Genomic DNA, 12,375 nt, shown 5'->3' with positions numbered 1-12,375 from the left:
GTAATACTTTTCCTTTACATTTTTTGCTTACGTTCCTGAATGCAGCATGCAGCGCCCTGATTGGTGGAGCAGTTTGTGACCTTTGAACTTTGGCTTTTTGTTTCTCTTCAGCTTTTTGTGTTCCTGCTATCCGTTTGAGTTTGCTCTCCTCCTCCCTGTCTCCTCTTCTCTAACCATGCATTCACTTCCTCTCTCTTTCTCTCTCTTTACCTACACACACACACACACACACACACACACACACACACACACAGAGCGTGCCATGTTGATTCACCAACAGCCGGTACAGTAGTGAATAGTGAAGGAGGCTTCTGTTCTCCTGAGTTGTGTTTGTTGACTGAGGCGGTCAAGCTGAGACCCGGAGAACAATGCTGTGTGTTCTTTACAACCTCACATCCTTCTCAGGGACACGCTGGAGAATGGTGATTTTATACTATTTGTATTTATTAATTTTTTTAAATCACCTTTATTTAACCAGGTAGGCAAGTTGAGAACAAGTTCTCATTTACAATTGCGACCTGGCCAAGATAGAGTGGCGTAGGATGAAGTAGCCCCGAGGCAGTACAGTTCTGATGTTTTTCACTTTTGACCAATCAGATCAGTTCTGAAAAAGATCTGATGTCAAAAGATCTGATGTAAAAAGACCAACAAGTGGATAAAAGATTTGGCCTGTATCTAGTGTGCTGCTGCCCTCTGGTGGTAAACGAATGGAAAGACAACTTGTAGTCAGTCTGATGCTACAGGTATCTGTCCACACGGTAGGGAGTTTTAAGAGGTTATTTTGTTTCCTGTCTAACTATACAGGGTATTGATTAGCTTCAGGGTTTCCATACAGTGTCTTTACCCTTTGACCCAGGAAATTAATACGAGGGTCCTCTTGTGCCATAATACTACATACCAGTGGGCTGTGAAGACCTAGTATTAGCCGAATCCCAACTTGAGTTAAGATGAATGAGTGCTGAGAGAAGAGAGAGATGCTTTCATTTCAAGAAACCACCTCCTTTCAACCCGTTTGATCAGTTCCATAGAAAAGATGTAAAGAGATTTTACATTATATCTTGACGTGAAAACGGTTGACTTTGTGTCTGGTTTTGGATGTTTCGCTGAGGGCTACTGGGTCTTATGCTTGGTCATCATTGGTTTTACCAGTGGTCCAGGAGCTAGCAGTTTCCTGAAGTAGGAAAACGGATATATTTCTGCCGGTGAACCATTTGAAACTGCAGTTCTTACGGGTGAATATAAGCCAGGGTTCTGTGTGTTCACGTGCCTCTGGAGATGCTTACTATCTAACTGGAACAACGGCATATGATTCCTGTCTTTTCTTTTGCTTTTGTCAAGGCATACTTTATATCTGCCTGGTCTTTTGTCATGGCATACTTTATATCTGCCTGGTCTTTTGTCATGGCATACTTTATATCTGCCTGGTCTTTTGTCATGGCATACTTTATATCTGCCTGGTCTTTTGTCACGGCATACTTTATATCTGCCTGGTCTTTTGTCACGGCATACTTTATCTGACTGGTCTTTTGTCATGGCATACTTTATATCTGCCTGGTCTTTTGTCATGGCATACTTTATATCTGCCTGGTCTTTTGTCACGGCATACTTTATATCTGCCTGGTCTTTTGTCATGGCATACTTTATATCTGCCTGGTCTTTTGTCATGGCATACTTTATATCTGCCTGGTCTTTTGTCATGGCATACTTTATATCTGCCTGGTCTTTTGTCATGGCATACTTTATATCTGCCTGGTCATTTGTCATGGCATACTTTATATCTGCCTGGTCTTTTGTCAAGGCATACTTTATATCTGACTGGTCTTTTGTCATGGCATACTTTATATCTGCCTGGTCTTTTGTCAAGGCATACTTTATATCTGACTGGTCTTTTGTCATGGCATACTTTATATCTGCCTGGTCTTTTGTCATGGCATACTTTATATATGCCTGGTCTTTTGTCATGGCATACTTTATATCGGCCTGGTCTTTTGTCAAGGCATACTTTATATCGGCCTGGTCTTTTGTCAAGGCATACTTTATATCTGCCTGGTCTTTTGTCAAGGCATACTTTATATCTGCCTGGTCTTTTGTCATGGCATACTTTATATCTGACTGGTCTTTTGTCATGGCATACTTTATATCTGACTGGTCTTTTGTCATGGCATACTTTATATCTGACTGGTCTTTTGTCATGGCATACTTTATATCTGACTGGTCTTTTGTCACGGCATACTTTATATCGGCCTGGTCTTTTGTCACGGCATACTTTATATCGGCCTGGTCTTTTGTCAAGGCATACTTTATATCTGACTGGTCTTTTGTCATGGCATACTTTATATCTGACTGGTCTTTTGTCATGGCATACTTTATATCTGACTGGTCTTTTGTCATGGCATACTTTATATCTGACTGGTCTTTTGTCATGGCATACTTTATATCTGACTGGTCTTTTGTCATGGCATACTTTATATCTGACTGGTCTTTTGTCACGGCATACTTTATATCTGACTGGTCTTTTGTCATGGCATACTTTATATCTGACTGGTCTTTTGTCATGGCATACTTTATATCTGACTGGTCTTTTGTCATGGCATACTTTATATCTGACTGGTCTTTTGTCATGGCATACTTTATATCTGACTGGTCTTTTGTCATGGCATACTTTATATCTGACTGGTCTTTTGTCATGGCATACTTTATATCTGACTGGTCTTTTGTCATGGCATACTTTATATCTGACTGGTCTTTTGTCATGGCATACTTTATATCTGACTGGTCTTTTGTCATGGCATACTTTATATCTGACTGGTCTTTTGTCATGGCATACTTTATATCTGACTGGTCTTTTGTCATGGCATACTTTATATCTGACTGGTCTTTTGTCATGGCATACTTTATATCTGACTGGTCTTTTGTCATGGCATACTTTATATCTGACTGGTCTTTTGTCATGGCATACTTTATATCTGACTGGTCTTTTGTCATGGCATACTTTATATCTGACTGGTCTTTTGTCACGGCATACTTTATATCTGCCTGGTCTTTTGTCACGGCATACTTTATATCTGCCTGGTCTTTTGTCATGGCATACTTTATATCTGCCTGGTCTTTTGTCACGGCATACTTTATATCTGCCTGGTCTTTTGTCACGGCATACTTTATATCTGCCTGGTCTTTTGTCACGGCATACTTTATATCTGCCTGGTCTTTTGTCACGGCATACTTTATATCTGCCTGGTCTTTTGTCACGGCATACTTTATATCTGCCTGGTCATTTGTCATGGCATACTTTATATCTGCCTGGTCTTTTGTCATGGCATACTTTATATCTGCCTGGTCTTTTGTCAAGGCATACTTTATATCTGACTGGTCTTTTGTCATGGCATACTTTATATCTGACTGGTCTTTTGTCATGGCATACTTTATATCTGCCTGGTCTTTTGTCATGGCATACTTTATATCTGACTGGTCTTTTGTCATGGCATACTTTATATCTGACTGGTCTTTTGTCATGGCATACTTTATATCTGCCTGGTCTTTTGTCATGGCATACTTTATATCTGCCTGGTCATTTGTCATGGCATACTTTATATCTGCCTGGTCATTTGTCATGGCATACTTTATATCTGCCTGGTCATTTGTCATGGCATACTTTATATCTGCCTGGTCATTTGTCATGGCATACTTTATATCTGCCTGGTCTTTTGTCAAGGCATACTTTATATCTGACTGGTCTTTTGTCATGGCATACTTTATATCTGCCTGGTCTTTTGTCAAGGCATACTTTATATCTGCCTGGTCTTTTGTCATGGCATACTTTATATCTGCCTGGTCTTTTGTCATGGCATACTTTATATCTGCCTGGTCTTTTGTCATGGCATACTTTATATCTGCCTGGTCTTTTGTCATGGCATACTTTATATCTGCCTGGTCTTTTGTCATGGCATACTTTATATCTGCCTGGTCTTTTGTCATGGCATACTTTATATCTGCCTGGTCTTTTGTCATGGCATACTTTATATCTGCCTGGTCTTTTGTCATGGCATACTTTATATATGCCTGGTCTTTTGTCATGGCATACTTTATATATGCCTGGTCTTTTGTCATGGCATACTTTATATCGGCCTGGTCTTTTGTCAAGGCATACTTTATATCGGCCTGGTCTTTTGTCAAGGCATACTTTATATCTGACTGGTCTTTTGTCATGGCATACTTTATATCTGACTGGTCTTTTGTCATGGCATACTTTATATCTGACTGGTCTTTTGTCATGGCATACTTTATCTGACTGGTCTTTTGTCATGGCATACTTTATATCTGACTGGTCTTTTGTCATGGCATACTTTATATCTGACTGGTCTTTTGTCATGGCATACTTTATATCTGACTGGTCTTTTGTCATGGCATACTTTATATCTGACTGGTCTTTTGTCATGGCATACTTTATATCTGACTGGTCTTTTGTCATGGCATACTTTATATCTGACTGGTCTTTTGTCATGGCATACTTTATATCTGACTGGTCTTTTGTCATGGCATACTTTATATCTGACTGGTCTTTTGTCATGGCATACTTTATATCTGACTGGTCTTTTGTCATGGCATACTTTATATCTGACTGGTCTTTTGTCATGGCATACTTTATATCTGACTGGTCTTTTGTCATGGCATACTTTATATCTGACTGGTCTTTTGTCAAGGCATACTTTATATCTGACTGGTCTTTTGTCATGGCATACTTTATATCTGACTGGTCTTTTGTCACGGCATACTTTATATCTGACTGGTCTTTTGTCACGGCATACTTTATCTGACTGGTCTTTTGTCATGGCATACTTTATATCTGCCTGGTCTTTTGTCATGGCATACTTTATATCTGCCTGGTCTTTTGTCACGGCATACTTTATATCTGCCTGGTCTTTTGTTGACCTTCTCCCTGTCTTTTAAAACTATTAATCACTGGGATTGGTGGTTTATTTGTGGCCCTTTCATTGTTCTACTTGAATGAGTTTTATCTTGAAACATTATTTTATCTTAATCTTTTACAGTGTGTTTTTAAAAGCCAAATCGTATACTACAACACTATGATGGCATTTAAGCACTAATGGAAGTTGAAGTGTTGCTTTTTAGTTTGTAATCAAATGTTTTTTAGTCCTGAATGCTTTAGAATTTGATTTGATAATGAAATAATACTTGTTTCTTAGAATAATTTTGGTGGCCTGGTGGAAAGAGCATCTGGCATTATGATAATTTATGTAAACAGTAGCTAAATATTCATAAAATATATTGATCACTATCAAATTACTCTATACGTCTATCAAATGAACTCTGCAGGTGTTGTGACCCCTGACCTTACCATAGTGTGTTACTGCAGTGTGTGCTTGCTAGTTACTTACTGTTATAGCGTGTACCCCAGGGTTTAGATGTGTTATAGCGTGTACCCCAGGGTTTAGATATGTGTTATAGCGTGTACCCCAGGGTTTAGATATGTGTTATAGCGTGTACCCCAGGGTTTAGATATGTGTTATAGCGTGTACCCCAGGGTTTAGATGTGTTATAGCGTGTACCCCAGGGTTTAGATATGTGTTATAGCGTGTACCCCAGGGTTTAGATATGTGTTATAGCGTGTACCCCAGGGTTTAGATATGTGTTATAGCGTGTACCCCAGGGTTTAGATATGTGTTATAGCGTGTACCCCAGGGTTTAGATGTGTTATAGCGTGTACCCCAGGGTTTAGATGTGTTATAGCGTGTACCCCAGGGTTTAGATATGTGTTATAGCGTGTACTCCAGGGTTTAGATATGTGTTATAGCGTGTACCCCAGGTTTTAGATATGTGTTATAGCGTGTACCCCAGGTTTTAGATATGTGTTATAGCGTGTACCCCAGGGTTTAGATGTGTGTTATAGCGTGTACCCCAGGGTTTAGATATGTGTTATAGCGTGTACCCCAGGGTTTAGATATGTGTTATAGCGTGTACTCCAGGGTTTAGATATGTGTTATAGCGTGTACTCCAGGGTTTAGATATGTGTTATAGCGTGTACTCCAGGGTTTAGATGTGTTATAGCGTGTACTCCAGGGTTTAGATATGTGTTATAGCGTGTACCCCAGGGTTTAGATGTGTTATAGCGTGTACCCCAGGGTTTAGATGTGTTATAGCGTGTACCCCAGGGTTTAGATGTGTTATAGCGTGTACTCCAGGGTTTAGATATGTGTTATAGATGTGTTATAGCGTGTACTCCAGGGTTTACATACTGTATAACGCTGTTTGTCTCTCTTCCCCACGGCTTTAGAGATTTTATGTGGCCACGTCTCGGCAGTTAAAGCGTCTGGAGTCGGTCACCAGATCTCCCATATACTCCCATTTCTCTGAGACCGTCACCGGCTCTAGTGTTATCAGAGCCTACGGCAGACACGATGCCTTTGTACTAATGAGTGACATGAAGGTGGACGACAACCAAAAGAGTTACTACCCTGGTATAGTGGCCAACAGGTAGGTGGTATCTCTCTCCTACTGTACGTTCACTATGGACTCTGGAGGACAGTGGCTGTGTTCCAATTGTCTTAATGTACTTCCTTTCATCGTTACCTTTTTTGGCTCCTGCTGATCTGAAGTGGCTGGGTATGATCCAAGGGCCCTAGGATTCTCTTTACAAAATAACAGATTCATTTAGTGGACAGTTTGGATTTTGAGAATTGTGACATAGCCACTGACTGGTGCTAATGTTGAAAGCTCCACAGACTAACACGTTACATCAGAAATGACAGAGTAAGACATTGGTGTCCCACTTCACAATAAGTGGCCCTAATACTGAATATAGCCTATATTTGCATGGCGATGTAGTTACATAAGCAGGTACAGTGCATAGACATACTGTGTGTCAGTGCTGCTCTAACTGTGTGTCGTGTTCACGGCGTGTGTGTGTGTGTGTGTAGGTGGTTAGGGGTGCGTATAGAGTTCATTGGGAACTGCATCGTGCTGTTTGCTGCTCTGTTTGCTGTGATCGGGAAGGACAATCTCAACCCTGGACTGGTGGGACTCTCTGTGTCCTACGCTCTACTGGTACAGTACAACATATTCATACATCTACTGTCCGTCTGTCTGATACACATTTCCATTAAATGGTGCCCGTTGCCTGCCACTGTGATTCTGTTGTGCTAGTCGTGGAAATGACGTCACGCTGCTTGCTTAGCGAGTATAGCCTCCTGATTTGGCTCATATTGAGGCTCGAACCAAGGACCACTGCCTCGCAAACACACGTGACCACCTTGCTGAAGCGTCTTACCCAGTCGTGCCCCTGAAAAGCTAGCTAAACGGCATTGCAAGTGGGGCCTCTTCAGGCTGAGGAGTTTCACAGATCCCCATCTGCTACACTATGTTGGAGATAGAATCCATGGTTTTTTAAAAGAGATCTGGTATGATGATGTACCATAGCTTAATGACGCTGCTTGTGTTTTCTCCCGTAAGCATCACTCATGCTACAGTACTGTGTTGTCCTGGTAACAGGTGACCATGTCATTGAACTGGATGGTGAGGATGACGTCAGATCTGGAGAGCAACATCGTAGCCGTGGAGAGAGTCAAGGAGTACTCTGAGACCAAAATTGAGGTACAGAGCACACACGCAATGCTTACTAGGGTAGGACATTACATATGGAAATCAACCAATGAACCAGGTCTAATCGCTCAGAAGTACAAGGCAAAGTGACAGTGGAAATGTTGTGTTGTTGCCCGCTGTTTGTTACTTAAGACCACCTGAGTTCTGTAAATAGTATTTATATATTTTTTTACATTTTTCATAAGTGTGTTTTTATTTTTAGCTGTTTGGCTGCCAAATCAGACTCACAACCATAGAAGACTAATACAAGTGGAACTAGATCTATAACTTGGATATTATGTAGCGTACAGCGATTCCCTTTGATGTGGGCGGCTGGGCTATATAGCATACTGTACATTTCAGACTACTTTGATTATTACCTAAATATAACCCCTTCTTTACTGATCATGTGATTGAGTTTCTAGTATACTGTGTTTTCTGAAATATGGCTCTTCTCAACCTCTGTGAAATGTGGGCAGAATTTGCAAGTGTATATAAAGTGTATTGTTGCGCATAATTGTGTTTGTGTATGTTGCAAGGCCCCATGGGAGGTGGAAGACAAGAAGCCTTCCCCTGATTGGCCATCCCAGGGGAAGGTAGAGTTCCTTGACTACAGTGTGAGGTACAGAGAAGGACTAGACCTCGTCCTCAAAAACCTCACCCTCAGCGTCGTTGGAGGAGAGAAGGTGAGAACCACAGGCCTAAATGGTGTAGATTAGTGAGGAAAACATCCATTTTAGACACGATGCCTATAGATGCCGCCTCAAATACAGTCGCAAATCAACGGAGAAACTTGACACCGTGAAAACACCTGGAAAATGTTCATTTTGTGTTGAATAACATTGCTTTCATTTGCCACTCGGGACATGTTAAATGGTTGTTTAACACACTGTTACAGAATGTACCCCCATGAAAGGACGCTGTACTCCTGCCATCACATTTTATACACAGATAAAATGCTGTTTAGTTTATCAGAGCAGGTGCTGATGTGTGTATCGAGCGCGCAGATATCAGGAACAAGTGTTTTGAATTGAGACTGGTCAACTACAATGCTCGCTGAGCGTGCAGTTTTCCGGGGGTTTCATTATGTTGGCCTGCATGTGTTACAGATAGGTATCGTGGGTCGTACTGGGGCTGGTAAGTCCTCTATGACACTGTGCCTGTTTCGGCTGTTGGAGGCGGCAGGGGGAGAGATCACCATCGACGGGGTCAAGATATCAGAGATAGGGCTGCATGACCTGAGGTCGAAACTCACCATCATACCACAGGTACACACACACACACACACACACACACACACCCTACACGTTCCTCACCTCCACCTCCACTACCCTCTCTACGTCCCCAGGAACCAGTGCTGTTCTCTGGCAGTCTGAGGATGAACCTGGACCCCTTTGATAAGTACAATGACGGGGAGGTATGGAAAGCTCTGGAACTGTCCCACCTCAACAAGTTTGTCAGCAACCAGCCGGCTAAACTGCAGTTGGAGTGTTCAGAGGGAGGAGAGAACCTCAGGTAACATAATCCCAACCACTTAACAACTGCATGTCTTCAGACACATTTGCACCTGTGAAAGGCCTTTACCTGTATATTCAGGTGGGAATTAAAACAAAACTAAGAACATTTGGAATACAAACATGTCTTTATTAGGATATTCTCTTAAGGATGTTTACCTTTCTCTGAATCTTTCTTTTAGCTTTTTGTACCTTTTCACATTTTACTCGTCTGGAAAATAATGTAATATATTTGTGTGTGTGTGTGTTCAGTGTGGGCCAGAGGCAGCTGGTGTGTTTAGCCAGGGCTCTACTGAGGAAGACGAGGATCCTGATCCTGGATGAAGCTACAGCAGCCATCGACCTAGAGACCGACGACCTCATCCAGTCAACCATCAGGACACAGTTTGAGGACTGCACCGTCTTCACCATCGCTCACAGACTCAACACCATCATGGACTATACTAGGTAATGTACAATACATTGCACATGCACACACAGACGGACATACATATATACAGTGCATTCAGAAAGTATTCAGACCCCTTGACTTTATCCACATTTTTGTTATGTTACAGCCTTATTCTAAAATGGATTCAATCAAAAGAAATCATCATCAATCTCCACACAATAACCCAAACAGGTTTAGAAATGTTTACATCCTGTTTCCATTGATCATCCTCAACTTGATTGGTGCCCACCTGTGGTAAATTGAATTGATTGGACATGATTTGGAAAGGCACGCACGAGGTCGAAGGATTTGTCAGTAGAGCTCCGTAACAGGATTGTGTCGAGGCACAGATCTGGGGAAGGGTACCAAAAAAATATCTGCAGCATTGAAGGTCCCCAAGAAGACAGTGGCCTCCATCATTCTTAAAGGAAGAAGTTTGGAACCACCAAGAGTCTTCCTAGAGCTGGCCGCCTGGCCAAACTGAGCAATCGGGGGAGAAGGGCCTTGGTCAGGGAGGTGAGCAAAATCCTGACGATCAGAGCTCCAGAGTTCCTCTGTGGAGATGGAAGAACCTTCCAAAAGGACAACCATCTCTTCAGCACTCCACCAATCAGGCATTTTTGGTAGTGGCCAGACAGAAGCCACTCTTCAGTAAAAGGCACATAACAGCCCACTTGGAGTTTGGCAAAAGGCACCTAAAGACTGACCATGAGAAACAAGATTCTCTGGTCTGATGAAACCAAGATTGAACTCTTTGGCCTGAATGCCAAGCGTCTCGTCTGGAGGAAACCTGGCACCCTCCCTACGGTGAAGCGTGGTGATGGCAGCAACATGCTGTGGGGATGCTTTTCAGTGGCAGGGACTGGGAGACTAGTCAGGATCGAGGGAAAGATGAACGGAGCAAAGTACAGAGAGATCCTTCATGAAAACCTGCTTCAGAGAGCAGATGACCTCAGACTGGGTCGAAGGTTCACCTTCCAACAGGACAATAACCCTAAGCACACAGCCAAGACAACGCAGGAGTGGCTTTGGGACAAGTCTCTGAATGTTCTTGAGTGGCCAAGCCAGAGTCTGGACTAAAACCTGATCGAACATCTCTGGTAGGAGACCTGAAAATAGCTGTGCAGCGATGCTCCCCATCCAATTTGACAGAGCTTGACAGGATCTGCGGAGAAGAATGGGAGAAACTCCCCAAATACAGGTGTGCCAAGCTTGTAGCATCATGCCTCAGAAGACTCGAGGCTGTAATTTCTGCCAAAGTTGCTTCAACAAAGTACTGATTTAAAGGTTCTGAACAATTTTAGAATAAGGCTGTAATGTAACAAAATGTGGAAAAAGTAAAGGGGTCTGAATACTTTCCGAATGCACTGTATTTACGTACATATACTAAACAAAAAATCTTAACGCAACATGCAATAATTTCAATGATTTTACTGAGCTACAGTTCATATAAGGAAATCAGTCAATTGAAATAAATAAATTAGGCCCTAATCTATGGATTTAACATGACTGTACAGGGGTGCAGCCATGGGTGGGCCTGGCAGGTCATAGGCCTACCCACTTGGCAGCCAGGCCCACCCACTTGTGAGCCAAGCCCAGCCAATCGGAATTATTTTTTTCCCACAAAAGGGCTTTATTACAGACAGAAATTCTCTCGTGTTGTGAGGTCAGTTGAACGTACTGCCAAATTCTCTAAAACGACATTGGAGGCAGCTTATGGTAGAGAAATGAACATTCAATTATCTGGCAACAGCTCTGGTGGCCATTCCTGCAGTCAGTGGCATTGTGTTGTGCAACAAAACTGCACATTTTAAAGTGGCCTTTTATTATCCCCAGCACAAGGTGCATCTGTGTAATGATCATGCTGTTTAATCAGCTTCTTGATATGCCACATTTTTCAGGTGGATGGATTATCTTGGCAAAGAAGAAATTCTCACTAACAGGGATATCAACAAATTTGTACACACAATTTGAGAAAAATAAGCTTTTTGTGCTTAGGAAACATGGGACCAACACTTTAAATGTTGCGTTTATATTTTTGTTCAGTGTAAATACATACATACATCTTTTGATCAAAGATGCTGTTTTTGTATCTTGTTAGGTTTCTGGAGAGAATATATGACCTAACAAAGTTATGAAAGATTCTACTAATCCATCTTCTCTAATTTGCAGAGTGCTTGTGTTGGACAAGGGACAAGTAGCTGAATTTGACACTCCTTCAAAACTTTTATCCAAGAGAGGAATCTTCTATGGCATGGCTAAAGATGCTGGACTGGCACAATAGCCTCTCTTCTACACATGTATAAAACCTATTGTGCCTTCTGGCAGAAAACAGAGTGCCAGTGAATGTATACTTTTATATGCTGCAGTCCACTGCGAAACCAGGATAAAACACTTTTTAATGTTTTTTTTTTTTTTTTTAACATTAAAAAAAAAAGACATTTTTTATAAAGAGTGTGTTTCAGGATGAATCCAGCTATTTTTGTACCGTATTGTTTTTGTTATTTAAGCTATACATTTTATTATTAACAGATGTCTGATGGGGAAATTGGCTCAGTTCAATGTGTGATTCCTTTGTGAACCATGTATGTAAAAAAACTTGAATTCTGTACCACCAAAATATGAAAGATGATAATGCCTTTATTAAAGAAAGTAAGATTGCCTTGTAGATGTTTCTGTGATAGTTTTCATTTTTATACAAGATCATAAAACAGGTTACCTACTCTGGTATAACCTACGCTACAACAGAAACATTGTTACCAATGTAGAACATTTAGCTGAAAACATAGGAATTGACAGGATTTATGGTTTGATACATACAGACTGTCAACACAG

At 41.4% G+C, this 12,375-nt stretch overlaps 1 protein-coding gene across 2 annotated transcripts in view; it reads left to right on the top strand.

Annotated features, from left to right (window-relative positions):
* The window catches only part of LOC120046082 (canalicular multispecific organic anion transporter 2-like), a 53,736-nt gene extending 41,759 nt beyond the window's left edge, over window positions 1-11,977 (top strand). Inside the window, exons 24-31 of one of the 2 annotated variants that reach the window (XM_038991018.1) lie at window positions 6,293-6,492; window positions 6,936-7,062; window positions 7,507-7,608; window positions 8,136-8,282; window positions 8,706-8,864; window positions 8,945-9,111; window positions 9,363-9,557; window positions 11,713-11,977. In XM_038991018.1, coding sequence (XP_038846946.1) covers window positions 6,293-6,492; window positions 6,936-7,062; window positions 7,507-7,608; window positions 8,136-8,282; window positions 8,706-8,864; window positions 8,945-9,111; window positions 9,363-9,557; window positions 11,713-11,824 — 1,209 coding nt within the window. In that variant the 3' untranslated portion in view covers window positions 11,825-11,977. Of the gene's footprint in view, window positions 1-6,292; window positions 6,493-6,935; window positions 7,063-7,506; window positions 7,609-8,135; window positions 8,283-8,705; window positions 8,865-8,944; window positions 9,112-9,362; window positions 9,558-11,712 lie in introns of those variants that run through there. The other variant, XM_038991019.1, reaches the window with a different exon arrangement.
* The last annotated feature ends 398 nt before the right edge of the window (window positions 11,978-12,375 follow it).

This window comes from Salvelinus namaycush, chromosome 4, assembly GCF_016432855.1.
Source record: "Salvelinus namaycush isolate Seneca chromosome 4, SaNama_1.0, whole genome shotgun sequence".
NCBI lineage: Eukaryota > Metazoa > Chordata > Actinopteri > Salmoniformes > Salmonidae > Salvelinus > Salvelinus namaycush.
The sequence above is the reverse complement of the archived record's forward strand: the minus strand, read 5'-3'. Positions and strand labels throughout refer to the sequence as shown.